The sequence below is a fragment of the Anneissia japonica genome, unplaced genomic scaffold (genome assembly GCF_011630105.1).
Source record: "Anneissia japonica isolate Jap-2015-1 unplaced genomic scaffold, ASM1163010v1 scaffold483_len1788099_cov177, whole genome shotgun sequence".
Taxonomy (NCBI): Eukaryota; Metazoa; Echinodermata; class Crinoidea; order Comatulida; family Comatulidae; genus Anneissia; species Anneissia japonica.
In genome coordinates this window covers 612,850-631,367 of record NW_022682587.1, presented here as the reverse complement: position 1 = coordinate 631,367, position 18,518 = coordinate 612,850, and the positions used below count along the sequence as shown (strand labels likewise).

General features: G+C 35.2%; 1 protein-coding gene across 5 annotated transcripts in view; it reads right to left on the bottom strand.

The window, feature by feature from the left end:
* The window catches only part of LOC117101044 (brefeldin A-inhibited guanine nucleotide-exchange protein 3-like), a 52,186-nt gene that overhangs the window by 13,790 nt on the left and 19,878 nt on the right, over window positions 1-18,518 (bottom strand). For 2 of the 5 annotated variants that reach the window (XM_033240942.1, XM_033241167.1), the window contains 15 exons: window positions 14,511-14,598; window positions 13,738-13,857; window positions 12,756-13,059; window positions 12,339-12,463; window positions 11,351-12,189; window positions 10,384-10,580; window positions 8,839-9,004; window positions 8,131-8,247; window positions 7,117-7,332; window positions 6,312-6,540; window positions 5,467-5,775; window positions 4,574-4,865; window positions 4,173-4,352; window positions 3,267-3,546; window positions 1,792-1,863 (listed from right to left, as the gene is read on the bottom strand). In XM_033240942.1, the coding sequence (XP_033096833.1) occupies window positions 1,792-1,863; window positions 3,267-3,546; window positions 4,173-4,352; window positions 4,574-4,865; window positions 5,467-5,775; window positions 6,312-6,540; window positions 7,117-7,332; window positions 8,131-8,247; window positions 8,839-9,004; window positions 10,384-10,580; window positions 11,351-12,189; window positions 12,339-12,463; window positions 12,756-13,059; window positions 13,738-13,857; window positions 14,511-14,598 (3,534 nt within the window). Of the gene's footprint in view, window positions 1-1,791; window positions 1,864-3,266; window positions 3,547-4,172; window positions 4,353-4,573; window positions 4,866-5,466; window positions 5,776-6,311; window positions 6,541-7,116; window positions 7,333-8,130; window positions 8,248-8,838; window positions 9,005-10,383; window positions 10,581-11,350; window positions 12,190-12,338; window positions 12,464-12,755; window positions 13,060-13,737; window positions 13,858-14,510; window positions 14,599-17,467; window positions 18,134-18,518 lie in introns of those variants that run through there. The other 3 variants (XM_033241244.1, XM_033241018.1, XM_033241081.1) reach the window with 3 other exon arrangements.

Below are 18,518 nucleotides of genomic sequence, written 5' to 3'. Positions count from 1 at the left end.
GGATGTAGGTAACCTGAATGACTTTCATTACAAGACTGTACTCAGTAAACTAGATGTAAGAATCAAAGATGCATCACATCGAATGAATTATGTATATATTGCTAACATTAACAAATCTGGCAGACTCCGTCAAAATTAATAACAGTTCCACCAGAAATTCTTTTATCAATAACTTGGCCTTTCTTTTTAACAGCGAATTTAAGAGATAAAGTTATTTATTTATTTAGATTATGTATTTGGTGTTTCTAACTTTTTAAACTTTTACCGTAACCTTGTACTTATAGTGCAATTTGTATTTTTTATATTTTGTATGTCTTCTCTATGTACAATATTTATTATGCAAATGGGACAAAATTTTGTGTGTATCTTGTTATACGTTACAACAATAAAGTTGCTTCTATCTTGTATTGTGTAGTTTGTTGGCATAGTGGTTACAGTTGCAGACTTTAAACCTTGAAGTCTGGGGTTCAAATCCAATTCTGCTGATGATTGTGTTCGTCTGGCAAAGAACTTTGTATACATTTGTCTCTATCTCTATACCACAGGGTCTAAATGGGTACCTGCTAAGATTTAAGTGTTCAACAAACCGCAATACCATGACATGCCATGCATGCATTTCAATACACAATTCCTCACATAAAATAATTAAGTGCAACACTGCCCTCAAGAGTGCAATACCAAATAGACCTAGATACTCCTTTCACCTCAACAAGTTGTCCATGTACTGTATTCAATATCGGATTTAAATTATAAATGAACAATTATATTACAAACCTATCTATTATTTAATTTATGTGTCAATAACCCCCATGCGGGCAAGCAGACTCTTTCCTATCATCTCTATATTTGCAAGAGTAAATCCGGTTGGAAGAATGATGAAATATCCTTCGTTGCGTTATAAGCTAAAGCTAGAAATTAACAGTCTTTCTTTCTTGTGAGTTTGAAGAGTCATGCAGCTGGCTCTATATAGTAAATCTATAAAATATAATGCCATGTCTACACCTGTGCTAGAAAGAACCAAAATAATGTGCCTACCGCCGCCGACTGTAAGTTAAAATTAGCCAAAAAAAAAAAAAAATATCAAGTGGCAGACGCATTCTCCCACTAGTAGCCTATTTTTCTATTGATTATTGAAGTGATCCTCTAAAAATATACAACCTAATTTGTTTTAAATGAATATCCTAAATAATAGGGAGTTTTCACTCCACGACGTTAAACTTAATGCTAACGGATGACGTCATAATTTATCCATCTTGCGTTGCGAAGTATGTTAATTTCGGGATTTTACGTGCTCGACGGACGTTAGTTACTGGGTTGCGTATGCGTATTTCGATTTGTTTACAAAAGGGGCGGAGTTATCGCGTTACAAGTTGGGTACTAACGTTAAAGTTAAGGTTAGTGTCGTGCGGCAAAAACTACCTATATATTTAGCTCACATCTAGCCTACATGGTATTTGTAAGCATGAGCATCAAGCCATATACAACATGAAGTATGTGTCACCCTCCTGGATATGAGGGTAACTTCCACATCATATGACAAACAGGTCATAATGAATGAACTTCAGGTCATATGAATGACCTATAGGTCATATGAGTAATATTCAGGTCATATTTGGCAGCTATCATTTTTAAAAAATTGTTCCGGATCGTTGCATTATTTCATAATGTGCAACAATTCACCTGATATTGCTTTGCAACAAGGTTGACAGAAGACAAAAGTTAGTGAGATATTAAAGTTAATGAACCGGATTTCACCAGCCAGAACCAAGAACCAGCCCCACAGTATATTACCTGTATCCACAAAAACAGAGTCTTCTGGATCTTTACTGGTTAAGGGTTTTACAACAGCATACATTACTGTACCTAAGATGGCAGTACAGATGAAAGGCAAAAAAATATATGGATGGTATTTCATGCATTATAATATGGATGCAGTTACAAATAGACATACAAATATAGAGAATTGATAAAGAAGGTAGAAACAGAAGAAATCATTGTTCACATCAACTAACACGATTGAAGTAGATTGCGTTAGTTCGTGAAGACAAAAAAGCACGTCAAAGTAAGCATGTACTGATTGTCGAGCAATTAATTTTGTATTCTTTTATCATACAAAAAACCTGTATTTTTAAAGGCTTTTTCGTTTTCATGAACTAACAAAATCTACTTTCATTGTGTTGGCTTATGATGTGAGCGACGAAATATACAAATTATTTAAACAGTAATTAGTGATGGGTGGCACAACAAATATAAATGAAAAATATACTTTTACTATATTGTATTTTTATACATGCATCAGAAAGTAAATTCACCACACTCCTAAGTCCAATGGAGACTTGCGGGGTGAAGATTTAATATCATCGGAAAATATTCCATAATTTCACATGCTTTTAGCAAAGCATTAAACACCAAGATACAAATATTACCAAAGATTACCATAAAAATAACAAACACATTGGTATACACATAGCCAAAATGAAATATATTGCGTACAACGTCATTACATCACGGTAAAATGTAATACTGTTTTCTTGCCAAGCAGTATATACAGCTGAGTGTCTCCCTATCTGAAGAACTGTACAGACTATCAAATTTTATTTGACAAAAACATGTGACATGCCCAAATATGGTCATGATGAAATCACATCAGGACCATATATAGGCACATCATGACTATATATGGGCATACAACAGTTTTTTGTCAAAGAAAAACAAATTATAATCTGGACAGAGTTTAAGCCATATTTTTGATAGCTTTTAAACTGATTTTTATCATATCTGATTAAAAAAAAACATAATAAAAAAATAGAAGCTAACCATATATTAGTTATTTGATGTATATAAAAATTAAACAAAATAAGATGATGATGTGTTATAATACATCGGTTGAAAAGCTATTAAAATTTGGCTTAACAGTGGAACCACTCAGCCATATCGAGTGCTGCTTTAGTAACAAAGGAGTGTGATGTCAGCGACTTAATACTCTATAGTACGCAAGACGAGTGATCACTGAAAAATTATTCTTATTACTTTTTAAAATATTTTTTTGAGGGTAAGTAAATGAGACCATGATCCTCTACCCCTACCCTCTATTAACCAAGCCTCTTTATGAAGACTGGGAAACAAAGTTGTTTTTTTTTTGTTTTCAAAAAACATGTGAATATTACCAGGATTTGTACACAGGACTTTGTGGTGTAAAGATGAGCATCATAACCACTAAGCCACAGACAAATTACAATTGAATTATCGGTAAATTGTGCACATACCTGGTCCTTTGACAAACTTGAGAAGACACAGTATACAGTCGATAGCTGCATTTGAAAACACAGCAACATTTTCCGTGTTCAAGAAAGCCTCAAAGACGTCAAAAACAGGGGCTGAGGGATGTTCAGTTCTTTCGCTAGAGTCCCCGTAGCCGGTGTCGTCCATATTCTCAAACTTCTGTCGATGGACACGGACGGCACGCAAAGTCCCAAATAGAGGGCGCCATCCAGATTTGATGTTGGTGTATGATTCTTCCACTATTTCACATATTGATGTTACAACCTGTAAATAATAAACCCTATTATTTTCTCAAGTTTGAATTATGCAAATCAGTGAGTCTATAGTGAGATGCTCATCTGGGTAAAACCAACAAAATGCCACTAAAATGAGGCAGGTCTATTATTTTATAGATATTTTGATTACAAAAACATTTGCATTTGTCGGCTTATTATATCAGGCAAGACTTTTTTATACCTTCTGCCAAAATAATCTGGGCGAAGGAGAAAATAAAAATTTTATAAAATTAAATAAAATAAAATTTAAAAAATTAAATTTAAACAGTGTAGTCCTGAGATAGATAAATGCTTTAATTTAAAAAATTAAGAAAAGAGATTTCAGGGGAACAGAGGGTGTAATAAAAACAAATATAACATTTTAATTTTTTATATGCATTTTTTCGTAGCGGAGAATCAAAATCAACAATATTCGCAGTCAGTGGGTTTACTAAACAAGGTATAAAAAAATTCTTGCCTAGGAACAGAAATAGATTATTTAATTAAAACCTACAAGAATTACATTTATAGCCTTGCAATAACAGCGTCTCTTAAATGTGACATGTTATCAAGAAATCGAGATGAAGTTGATTAGTAGGTAAATTATTTATTCATAAATAATTGATTAACTTTCACCTGATCTTGAACGTCTTCATCGCAAAGTTCAAGTCGTAGCAAGCTCTCAAATGGTTTGAAGAGTGACTCATTGAAGTTAAAATGCGGCAGCTCTGATTTGTCAGTTAGAAGCTCTGTCAGAACATCGTGGATGGAAGCTATGGCCTTCTTGGAAACATGACGATCTTTATGGCAAGCAACCTAGGAAAAAAGATGGTTTGTAGAATTAGAATTTCTATGGCAGGCATACAACCAAGGGGGATTTCTACGGCACAGCTAAGCCTCTTTTCAGGTAATTAACCCCTCTAATAAAACAAATCACCTCCTCCCATCTTGCATCCAACACCATCAAAATGATAATAAAATTCACAATTTAGGCTTCACCTTCCTAATATTAGTGTTTACTTTGTAAATTTTCCTACCTCTACAAAATGTGGTGCCACTATGTTCCAAGCCTGCATGACGTGTAGCAGTGGCCTGCTTCTGCTTCTGCTACATCGTAGCATAACATCAGCCATTTTAAAAAGGTGTAGCGAGGTACTGGAATAGCCTGTAGTCTGTAGTGATTTACTTGGTGAAGTCGGACTAATGATTGAGAACTCGTCATCTTTCGCTGTGCTGCTGAATAACTGAAGCTGGGAAGCTGCTCGTAGTTCTCGTAAAAACCCAAGTAGAGCTTTCAGATTCAAATTTGCAGCAGCTTCTTCAAAAAGCCTGAGAAAGAAAATAATGGTTCTATGTTAGTAGAAGAAAAAGTTGATGATAATAATGATAACAATACTGTACAATGAAAGTGCAAATGAAAAGCACATGTAACAGCAGAAATGGAAGTAATTTTTGATGATATGAAAAGGGAAGGAATGGATATAGTAAGAGAAAAGAAGAAAATGGTTGATGATGATGATGATGCTGAAAATATTGATGAGGTAGATGAGAAAAAATATGATGATGAAAATAAATGAAGATGAATAATATTGGTGAAGCAGAGAAATATATTGAAGAGAATAATGTCAATGCAGAGGACGAGGTGAAAAATTATTGATGCAGCAGATAGGATGCTAAAGAATTATGATGATGCAAAAGATAAACTGTAGAAAAAAAACGATAAATTCCAGGCAGACGAGGGGGCTGAAAAAATTATTAATAATGAATACAATGAGTTGAAAGAGAATGATGATTGATGTTGATGAGACAAACTGATGAAAGATAATGATGATGGTGATGATGCAGAAGAGGAGAATAACATGCACAACTTGACTAAAGGGAGTTATGATATTGAGGAAAATGTTAATTGTGGTGAAAGAAATTCCCTTACCTGTCCACATCCGATGATAGGGCGTACACTGCCTTAGCAGCATTAGAAACAGTCAGAATACCGCCTCTAGCCGAGTTCATCTCGAAACCAGATTCCTGGCTGTTTTGCTGGATAATATCTTGGACGTTGACAGGTGCCCTCATCGGAGGAGGAACTGCCATCTGGGAGTACGGTGTCATGAGATCATCGTCGTCGTAGCCGTCATGGTGTTCCTGATGGTCAGATAACTTTGGCAAACTTATTGAGGGTTGATGACTACTATTCCTGCTGAAGTGAGAGTGCTCCAACTGGGCTACATATGCACAGCATCTGTCAAGGTACAAAAAAAAAATTGTACAATTATTATGCAACTTTTTTTTATACTGAAAACAATATATATTATCGTCTGACTGTACACAATCTGACTGTCTCATACAGTGAAGCATGCCTAAATCTAACACACATGAAAAAAACACATGATTAATGTGACATCAGATATGTCTAACACAATAATAAAATATCATACTTAATCTGATGAAACATTATCTGATTAGTCTGGCAAATACAAATTTGCATAGCTCTATTTCCTGGTACCTCCATGATAGAGAACAATATACTTTACTTTCTCTTATTTATGGAATCTTCTCTTTCTTACTTCCATTTTTTGACCCAGGAAACTTAATGTTAACTTTAAATAAGCAAAATTTTCCAATTTTTAACTTCATTCTAAATTTTACTACATACAATGATTCTATACAAATTAGTTCTATAATCTTTCATGACCAACAATATTATAGAGGGCATGCTTCATCTTCAAATAACACTAGCTTCTCTTAAGTTTCTCAACAATATTATTAATTACACACCTGAACACATGCTTCCAACATGAAGCTGCATGGCTGCCCATCTCCAGGCCCATTGATAGAAGGGCATCCATGTTCATGACATGTGCAGCGTGTAGCCTGATTCCACCTTTATTAGAGTTCTTACGAGCCCCTTTCTTGCCTTGTTCACCCGTGGGCTGAGGAACATCCTCACTAACACAGGAGGCATTGGCAAGATGCGCAAAAACTGCAGCACACCTATCCTGAAGACCTAAATGAAAATAATAACGTAAAAAATTAATATTTACTTGTAATATATAATAGTGCTTTAATTGATGTATATTAAGTATCAGTTCTCATAGAGGATTCTCATTCTTTCATAGCTCTGCTAGCCCACATTTTTACAAATTTTAGTGTTACATTTTAAAATTTGATATACTTGATTTTATATCTCGGTATCTGTGCAATTCGGGATCGGCTGCTATCAGAGGTGCGATTTGTTCACCTGTTGGCCTTTTCCCGTCACCAGCAACCTTTTATGTCTTTGATATTTTACTGTATATCTGCCTGTTTGAAGTTAAATAAATTAAAAAAATAAAATAAATAAAAATGAAAGTTAATTCATATGTGATCCTATTGAATGAATAATTTATTGTTTTAATTAACTATTATGCTTTTATTCCACACTAACACAGAGAGAAAGATATTAAGTTTGAAAAATAAATATTAAATGTATTTTAATATAAAATATTTCAAAACAGTGGAAATGCTATCTTGATTCCAATATCCTGTATCTGCCAATATGCAGTAAAAACTTGCATTTGGAATGAGTAAATAAAATCTATACCTAATAAGCAACTGAGTCCGGCTGCTTTGCGAAGCGCATCCAAACTCATACAGATGGAATCTCGATCACGAGAGTTCTGTTCCTTAGCGCCCTCAGTCCCTAGTAGGAATGCTATGCTTCCAATACCAGTGATGCCACGCATTGTAAGAGGAGCCGCTAGGACTGTAAGTATCTGATCCCACATGGTTACTAAAACTCCACGAGTAAATTTCATCCCTGAAAAAGAAAATGGTTATAAGATCAGATAAAGTTTGCCACTATAATTGCTTTGAGATGTACTATAATTTCTGGTAAAAAGGCACTTACAAGTTTGCAGAGTTTATTTATAGGATATACATAGAATGTGACTTGCCACAAAATGTTACCAACCTTCGCTGTGAATTTCGTTTGATCTTGAGCAAGGCACTTTACTTACGTTTCCATCTCTCCACCCAGGAGTAAAAATTGGTAACTGATGGCTTGGCATTGAACATACTAGTCTGTATCCACATTAAATTGCATGCACGACTAAGAATACTTTCCAAAGAAGTGGAGGAGGTTGCACTTTGTGCTGGTTTGCTAATTATGGATCCGATGATTAGGGGTAATTTATTTATTTATTTATTTATTCTTTATACTGGGTTACCTCTTCAGTAAAAAGTTACTGTTCTCCCAGGGGGTCCAGTACACATAAAACATTAAAATCTCAAGAAAAACAACACAGAACATAAAAAAAAAACAAACACGAATTAAGTAAAAAATTACCTACCCCCCCGCATTCCAAATTCGAGAACCCTTAAAAGTAAAACTTCTTCTACCGGATTCAGTTCTGACATTAGGCAAAATTAAATAACAACAACATTGCCAGTGCAGAACCTTGTATCCACTGGCAAAAGGCATGGTACAAATTACAGGAAAATACAATTGTGTTTGCAAATGTGGAAATACCATTATAATATATATTTTTCCTTAAATATATCTAATTGTGTAGCAAAAATGTTATCATCATTTCATAAAGCATTAATTCTTACTTACCTGCTTCTGAAGCCTGGTCAGGGCTGTTGGACACAATATGTAAAACTACTTTGCTTGGTGATGTTGCATCATGCATCATCTGACCTCCGATCTCACGACTAGTCAATCCATCAATTTCTGTAAAACAATCATATACACAACCAATGACAATATGGACTACATTGAACAGTTAAAACCTAGGCAGATTGGTAAAATTTTGCAATAATAATAAAAATTGTTTATTTATTTTCAAAACTTAGTTTAAAGCTTAGTTAGTTGATAAAGGTTTTCATAAATAATAATAAAAATCACTTATTTATTTTCAAATCTTAGTTTAAAGCTAAGTATGTTGATGAAGGTTTGCTTAAATAATAATGAAAATTATTTATTTATTTTACCGAAGTGTTTATACAATGCTGTGTGGCATTGATTTAACTAAACACCTAGGCTAGTCTGATGCCTAAAAAGAGAATAACAGCATAGTCCATTGTATGCGAATTGACTCAGATTTTTAACCATTTATATTAACATTTTAAATTTGTGTAACATTTGTAAAAATTCTCCAGCTGATGAGAGCAGCTAGAGATAGTAAAATCTAAAAAAAATAATCAGTCAATAAAGGCGCAAGGTGTTTATTATTTGTATCATGAAAATTTAAGTATCGTAAAAATTACCATTGTGCTACATAGTTCTTTCAAATGATCATAATAATAAAAGCAGTGTAATTACCTGTGAGGAGTGTAATAAGAGCCTTGTTGCACTGCACCAATTCAGGTTTGTAGCCTGCTAAGCCTAGCACATTCTTCTTAAGCAGCTGATTGTACAGCTCCCCAAGCCATGTTGATGATAAATAGATCAGTATTCCACTGTCATGCACCTTGTTTACAAATTGTTGCTGAAAAATCATACACAGTTATTTTAATAAATAATATAATATTAATATTATATTGAATATTGACTCTTAAAAGAGTCAATATTCCATAAATATAATAATAATAATGGTCACCTTATACTAATAGAGCATATATTGTAGAGATCTCTATGCACTTAGCATTAGTCATTGGATCAAGCACATACATACTCAGGTCACTGGGGAGTATTCCATAATGTTACAGCTGTAATCAGCGCATTTTGTGTATGAACCTACCAGGTAACCCTGGGTGGAGAGACACGACCATAGGTAAAGTGCCTTGACTAAAGACACAAGCGAAATACACAGAAAAAGATTGAACCTCCAACCTCAAGGCTGAGAAGCAGAACCACAACCGATCCTACTAACATACTAAGTGAGCAATTCAATTTCTTAAATCATGTATTACTTAAACATCTGTTAATTGGCAAGAAAATAGCTTCCACATTCAGTAATTAATAAATTCACTGCTTATATGTTACTATGGTGATAGCCATGGGTCCCAAGTTGAAAGAAATTCATTTCGGGAGATCTGGTTAAACAAGCCTTCTTATAACGTATGTGACCCAAGCTCACAAATGGGCTGTAAACTCGCACTGCACTGTATTGAGAAACAAGCCTCAATACCCAGAATAGGGCGTAGAACGTGAATTTTGTGTGAATTTGGTTTTTGTGAAATAAATAAAGTATAACTGTTAATCTTACTATTCCTGAAGTTTGAGTTTAAAATTCCAACTCTATTAGAGGTAAAATTTAGCCATTTTCGGATGGGAGCTAATGGAAAATGAATAGAAACCTGCCAAAAATAAAAGCATTTTTCTCAAAACTTGATTTAAGAAAGTTTATAAGATGACAATAATTCAAACGGTCATAACTTTGCTTCCAGACACCCGATTGAGTTCATTTAATTGTCATTTTAAAGTAAATGATATGTTATATGCCATTATAACAAAAACTCATTTTGGCCTGAGGACGAGTTTACAGCCTGCTTGTGAGCTTGGGTCACATATTTCATTTTATCTTGCCCATGGTGATACACATCAGCACTGATTTCTGTGAGACAATTGATAATTAGTTTAAATATTATTTGGGTTATGGGTTATTTTTCCAGATGGGTAATATTTTCCAAGAGATTCTTGCTTACTTGAGTGCGGGAAATAGGGCAATCTAGGTTTCTGGGAGACCTCCGCGTCTTCCTGGAAACTCCCACGACATTCTGAAGACTTGGTACCCCTGAATAGCTACCCCAGAATAGCTATGGTGCAGGAGATTATATGCTCACCATTACAATGTACTGGTACTATCTGATAGTATATATTATTAGTACTGACTAAAAAACAGGTGATAAATTTTCCATCACCTACCTTATTCATAGGTAGCTTGCACTCTTCACTCCCATAATGCCCACTCTTTAGCAACTTCAGATTCAGCAATAGAGCATAATATGTGGCTACGTATATACCATCAGCATTGATGACTGGGGTGAGGTTCAGCTTCTTGGTTGGGGATGAGTTGTTGCTACCTTTCTCTTGTACTGACTGCTGTCTCTTCGCAGTATAATCTGCAGGTTAAAGATAATAAGTTAGTAAACAATGTTACAGATGTCAAAATCAGTGGTGGCTCCAGAAATTTACTAACAGGGGGTCTGAAATGGGGCCAACTAAGAACCTTGGTCTGGGTCCCGGAATTAAAATCCCTAGTAGAGCCCACAGGGAGAGTTTTTATGGCTTAGTACAGCCCAAATTGTGTTTTCGGACCATAATATACAAGGGATTGGCAATCAAAATAACATTATTTGAATAGCCAAATTATTACTTTTGGTTTGACAACCTCGTCGTGGAGTCGGTTGATGGGGATCATCCAGACCTGTCTGGGGAGGGGAGAATACCCTCCCTCCCACTGGCACCACCACTGGTAAAATTACTCACACATTTAGATAACTAACCTATCTTTTTTCTAAATTCCTTTAACTTTAATGGGGAATACATAGCAAAAAACATCCTTGTAAACTTGAATGAATCAAGAGGAAAAGATCAGGATGGAATGTCACAAGACATGTTGACAGAGAAAGCATATTTGATGGAATGAAGACTGATGAGAAATGTCCTTGGCCAGGTGGGATGAGTGATATATATTGAAGATGGAGATGAAAATTGACAGATGATTGTTTTTTCATCCCGGTTCTTACGCAACCTCAAGAGACATCACTTTCAATCTGGATTCAGATATATGGGATCCAGAAAATACAGGTGCAACCCTCTTCAGGATTGAATCAATGTGTCTACCTGAAAAAAAGAGAAACAGAATTGTAAAAATATTTGAGATGCTTACTTCCAACAAATGTGGAGGCGAATTCCAGCAGCATTTCGTCCACCACCTTAGGATCGCCTTCTGCAATAATTGATGGAAGCAACTTAATCAAAGCTTCTATGTACTGCCTGGCACCATTCCTTTCCTCTTCTTCATTCCTCTCTGCCAACCTCTCCATCTCTTGTCTTCTTTTTAGCTGCCTTTCATCAAGCTCTGTGAGCTTTGGTTCATCTATAACATCCTCATCATCATCCTCATCTTCATCATCCGCATCGTCACCATCAGTCAGGCCATTGAGCTCTTCCTCCTGTTCACTAGATTTCACATTCTCAATATTATCCTCATCATCAAGGTAAACACTTTCCACAATTTCTGTTGAATCTTTGACAGGGCTTTCGGTGATGTCATTTGGTACATCTCCATGATCCTTTTTTTCATCCAGTATAACTTTTTCTATATGCTCATTTGATTCATCCCCAACATGGTTGCTTTCTTCCTTCTCCTCTTTTTTCTGTCCATCATCCTCAACAACCAACCAGGTATCACTTGGTTTACCAGGTTTGTCAATCTTCTGACCTGCCATTTCAACACACATGAACTCTTTACCAGGCTCTTTGCTTTCTTTTGCACTTTCACTCTGCCTGACTATCTCAATGATCTTTGGAGTTGGTTCTGTAGAGGGTGCCCTTTCAATGACAATCTCCTTCATTTTATTAATCTCCTCAATCTGGTACTTGCTTAAATGCTTTCCTTGAGATATCTCCTCAAGAGATGTTAAAAATCCTAGAACACAGACAACTCCCGAGTGGCACACAGCACTGTCTTTACAATGACTGGAGTCTGCAACACCATCCAGTAACCTGCAGAAAAAAAAGAGAGGAATTTTACAACCGGCCAACACTCACAATTTAAATTCCAAAATTAGTGTATCAAAGATTTTTTCTTTCTCTTTTCATGTAAATGGATGTTTACTACGAAAGTTACCATATTCTAATGTATTCTAACTTACAATTTAAGTAAGTCTAAGTCTGGATTTCTTTCCCGTGATCCATCATTCAGACTAGATTTACTTCCTTTCACATCATGCAGAGGGGGTCCTGCCATATCCAGAACTCTTGCAGGATTTGATAGCATCTGATGAAACACAAAGCACAAAATGTGAATTATAAATTAATGGGTTTTGAAGGTTTCTTTCCATAGATAAATAGGGTGATCCATCAATAAACTAAGTTTATGAGGGTTGAAGTTGCTTTTTGGTCCAAGATTGACACTCACCAACAGTCAGGGGCGGCAGAGCTTGGACCCCCTTGTCAGGGAGCTGGACCCTTCATTGGGAAATTCCTGGCACCGCCCCTGCCAACAGTGACAATAAGAGGATTGCCATCTTCAATTTAAGAAAGAGGCAAACCACAAAATATTAGCATACCTCTTTGATGACCTTGATTGCTTCGTTCCTCTGCACAGGTGGTGGATACAGCAAGATTCTATGGAACAGGGACCCTAAGACTGGTCTTAAGGACTCTACGTTTCCAACAAGTCTCACCAGCTCTGCAGCGATGCTGTAGATCACTCTGCTCGAAGGAGTAACAGCCGAAGATGTTGTGGAGTACGTAGAGCCACGTCCTTGATCTGGGACAGAGGTTGCATCATTCTCTTGTGACGTTGATACAAGATCTTTGTCATCTTTTGGTATTCCAAGAATAGCAATAAGTGTTGGACATAATTTTTGCCTGAATGGAGATAAATAAGATGTTAATAGTTTAAATTTTATAGACCTCCATCATCTTTTATCAGAATATGGCATACATTTAATAGAAATAAAGCATGTCACAGAATGGCTTGACATCTGAAGTTACAAATTCCATGTTCAAGGATTTCATGTACGCCAGACATACACTATAAAATGTTTGTCTCTCAAGTCAGATGCAACATAAACTGTTTGATCAAATAGTATTTGAAAATTTTGGGTCTAGCTTCAGTCATATCTGATGGAAACAAATTTTATGTCTGGCTGCTGAAAGTCAAATAGTGCTCCGCTTCCTCAAACCAATGAAACAACGTATGTCTGACTTCAGTGGTGTATCTCAGAATCTTGAAATATGGGAGGTGCCAAGGTGAAGTGGGGAAGGTGGCTTGACGATTAAGCTCACAAAATAAGGTGATATGGGGTGATTTTTAAATACATGAGCGTGATTTTAATGCTACCAACATTTCCAGTGGTGGCAACTGGGGGAGCAAGCTTATATTGGAGCGTCATGCAGACCCCCATGCACCTCCTTAGATATGCCACTGCCTAAAAAACAAGCAAAATTTAACAAAAGTACACTGCCAAAGCTTTTGTGTAAAAAGATTTGGTTTAGAGCTTTCCTAGATGACTTTCAAAAATAATCATGTTGAACATATCTTACCAGACAATCTTGTTGAAGTTGCTGTCATTCCCCAGTTCCTTGCTGGAGTTGGTCAACATGGACAAGATAGCCTCAAGCAACATCGTCAACACAGGCTGCTTCTGCTGGTTGTTATTCAGCCTTAAAATAAACATATTAATATGATGTAAGATAAAATGTAGCTATAAAACAAAAGTAGATTCAGATTGGAGTGGAGTACAAAGCAATACTTATTTATTTACAATTCATTTTCAGATGGCTTCTTAAAACTTAGTGATTTTAGGAATATGCAAAATACTTTTTTCCATTTGTACAATATGAAGTAGCCCATAAAGATAAAAATATGTCTTTACAAAGGTAGATAAAAATTTGTCATTATAAATGTGTTTATGGGTTTATATATTTATGCGTCAACTTTAGAATGAAGTATTATAATTTATTAATTTTTTCAAACAATCATCCAACAGGAATGCTTTGTTCCCACTTACAGTGAGAAACTTTTAAATATATACAGTACATCAAAAATATAATATCACATGGTATAAAATCATTTAAAAAAATTATTGTAACTTACTCATCAATGTTTCAGTGTGGACAGAGCATCTCAGCCCACCTCTTAAGTCCTGTCCAGACTATCAAATTTTATTTGAAAAAAAACATCAGACACGCCTATATATGGTCATGATGACATCACACCATGATCATATAGGCACATCATGACTACATACGGGTATACAACAGTACTTTGTCAAATAACATTTTATAATGCCACTTAACAGAAACTGTCCACTTACTTTTGATCCTCAGACAATCTCTCACATAGAAACTCCAGCACTTTGTTAATATCCTGACACAGGGATGCAGTAGGGCCTAAGTCATCATCTGCAAATGTTAAAATAAAGATGAAAATGAATGTCAGGTATGTACAGTATCAACACATCCTTCAATATCAGAAACTATTTTAAATCCAGACTAAAGAAGAAAAAAGAAAATGTTGATATGTTGTGCAACTGATTTTTTTTAAGGCACAAAACAGGAAATTGAAGAAAAAATCAGGAACGGTTCATGAGATACAGATTTTTGAATAATTAAAAACGGGGAGAAAAAGGTGGAAAAAAGGGTGGTTATGCTCCTATTTTATTTGCCCCAATTTTTTAATACTCAAAAATCTCATATATCATTAACCGTTCCAGATATTTTCGTCAAACACACACTTTAAGCCTTAGAAAAATCAGTTGTACACCATATTAAAAAAATGTTTTTCCTCCGTAGGCTGGCTTTAATGTAAGTATACAATTCTTATTTTTTAGTCAAAGAGGGTTTTAATTACAGGTGTCAGTAGACACTTTTTGTAACCGGTGGTGAAATATTGCCAATTTTATTACTGTGCACTGGAATCATAGAATTTTGCTATTTTTTCAAGGAGTGCTCAAATTGGAAGAGCATAAGCCAGGCATAACTGGTTTATTCATGTAAGTATTCAAAAAATAGGCTTTAATAATTTGGGCACGAATCCTTGCATCCCTCCCTTTTAAACAAACTTTTTTAGAAAAGTTATGTAGAGAATACCATAGGCCTAGTAATTATTTATGATAAAATCATAAAGCAATGTCCAATATGCTCTAGCCACTAATGCTTTTCAATATAAATTATTCAATCATGATGGATGATCGACAGACAGGTCAAGGAATCATGCTGGATTTCACATCCAATTAGTAAAGGCAATAGTAGATGATATAGTGTGCAGGGATTGATAATTTTAATTTAGCTTTCACAAAAAAAAAAAACCATGGTACATAGAGTGATATAAATACTACTAATAGAAGTATTAAGTGAATAATAAAAAAAAAAAATAAGGAATAAGGTTTGTAAGTGACGTGCTTAATTTATTTGATATACTGTTGCACGATAGAAGCATTCTCACACATGTTAATATTTAATCTAATTAAATTGGCAGCCCTATGTTTTTAAATCATAAACTCTAATTCAAGTTTGTGGTGCAGAGGTGTATGACTTTGAGCTTTTAAATTAATGATTTGGAGTTTAAATCTAATGCTTTTTTTAATGCCTATGTATTTGGGCAGGACATTTCATCCATTGATCGGTGAGGAACAATAAGGATTATCAGAGACAATCAGGAAGATGGAAATTTCAGGATGTTTATATTTCAAAACAAGATGAATACAGGCCCACCAGGATTATGATGTGAAACATTTTGACTGCTAATTTAACATAGATAACAAGAAAAAATCGCATACTTTTAGGTACTAATACAATAGGTCAAAGTAGTATACAACATATTACTATAGTCCTATATAGGCAGGTCTATTTCATATAGTTGGCCTATTGGTTACTAAAGCCTATAAGATGTTATAGGAAGCACATTCATATATGTTTTATAAAAGATTGTACTCTACAAGCAACGTTCAGCAAAATATGGGCCGCAGCCAGATTTAAGGACACAAAACATTTTTTTTTGGGCCGCAATGGCGAGTAGGAGAAAAATCATGGATTAATTTATGTAAAACTGCATTATTGATATAGTAAATATGCAGTTCTTGTTACTTATTTATAGAACAGATAATAATGTCAAATTATTGTACATTGTAAGAACATGTAGGTGATTTTCACGACCAGAACTTCTAGCCAGGTTTGGCTATGATGGTCCCCGGCACAGAAGGGCCGAGGCTTGGTGCCTAGAATCTCAAGTGGGCAGTGAAGTAAAAAGTTTGCAGAAGGTTGCTCAAGGATTGTAATAATGATGTTTATTGAACAATATAGTCAGGTTTTAGTATATGGAGTCATTATTTCCCAAAAAAAGTTTTGAAGGAAATAATGTCTCCTAAAGCTTCTATTTCCTATAGTGTATGAAATTACTTGACTTATATACTGTAATTGCTTTATAAGTCAGTTATGACGTCCATCAGCTTTTATAAGGCCCTTTAATCAAACTGAGCTAGTTGCAGAGCGGTTGCAATATATATTCGGAGCCAACAGCCAAACCATGCTTAGATTAAGAAATAGGATTGTTCTTTGTATACAGTTACTCTATATGGTTATATTAGGTACAGTAATACCTTCTTGGTCCGCCTTTTCGTATTTATGTTAAGCGCATGGAGGCTCCGTAATATGCGCTTTATAATTTGACCATTATTTTCATTATAAATTAGTGATTGCTGCGATTGCTGTGCGTGTGTATTAGCTGCGCGTATTAGAATAATTTGTTAGCGCTGAGTGACATTCTTCGCACAGCTCTTTAAATCTCCTCGTAGAGCGAGATTTGTTAGGTTCGCAGTGTGCGTTCATAGCTTGGCCTAGCAATGAAATATTCCATCGTGATATACTGCAGTAAAATCATCCCAGCTTTGAGCTTTTTGCACACGAGATGCAAAAAAATCGGAGGCACAATATTATTATTTTTTTTTTCATTTCAAATTTTTTATTCAGAAATCAGTACAAGTACAACATTTTGAAGCAACTTAAAATAAAATAATTAACTATATCAAATTAGTGATCAGTCGGGAAAAGGAAAATTCAGTGCAAATTAAAGTGATGATGTCACTACTGACTTATAAAGGACATTATAGGCCATCTATAGGAATCTAAGCACTGCCTATAAAATCATACAGGCCGTTTGTAGGATCATATTGGCAGCCAATGGGATTCTATAGTTTGGCCATATGCTGCACTACAAAAGGATTAATCCTATTATAACATGTACATTTAGTACTGTATGTGTTGTCATACTTACGTTTTTATTTTTGCAGAGGTTTGCGTTAGGGTGCAAATTGGGTTCGGAAGAAACAGTTAGTGAGCAGGGAAAAGAAAAGAATGCAAGTTGAGTGATGGGAAACATAGCAACAAGCTGCAACAAAAAACTAAACAAAAAGGTTACTAAAGCTCTGTTCACAAATTATACCATATATAGTCATGATGTGCCTATATATGGTCATGATGTACCTATATATGGACATGATGTGATGTCATCATGCCATAATTAGGCATGTCACATGTTTTTGTCAAATAAAAAAATATGATACAGAGTCTAGACAGGGCTTAAGATATTAAGTTTTTGACTAGAGTATTAATAACATTAAAACATTTTCACATACGTTGTTGGTACAGTACTGGTATTTACCAAAGATACTAGAAATACAAGATAGAGTTCTCCACACAAAAAAAGTGTTCCACTGTGTTCCACCGAAATGCATGGTGGGAATACGAAAAATGGGACGCCCCCTACAGCTGGATCTAAAAAAAATTGTGCCAAACTTTCATTACCAAGTCGTTGCGTATTTTATTATCAATTCTCAACAAAGATACTAGATATAAAAACAAACTGGAATAGACACCCAGACAGTGACATCGGTGAATACATAACCTCCTTGGTGGAGGTATAAATCGTTGCTATTATCCAAATAATACAAAAAACAATTAAAGCATAATCATGAATTAGTAAAGAATAAAACAACAATACAGCGCAGAATCGCATGGCCGGACGCACTCTTAGTGAAAAAGTTTTCCTCCATTAGTGGAAAAGGAAGGGCGCCTTTTGCGTCTGGATATACTGAGCAACAGAAGGGCGCCCTGTACGTTGGGCACGAAGTATAGGAAACTTGCATGGTTAAAAAGAAGGGCGCCGCCTACGTTGGGCACGACTTCCGCCTCATTTTTACAATGCGAGAACTCTATCTTGTATTTTTAGTATCTTTGTATTTACATATAAATTAACCAGAAAGTGTTATTTCTGGATGTGAGGTGCTGTGATACTGTACCTAATTGGACAAGAGCTAGCATTTTTA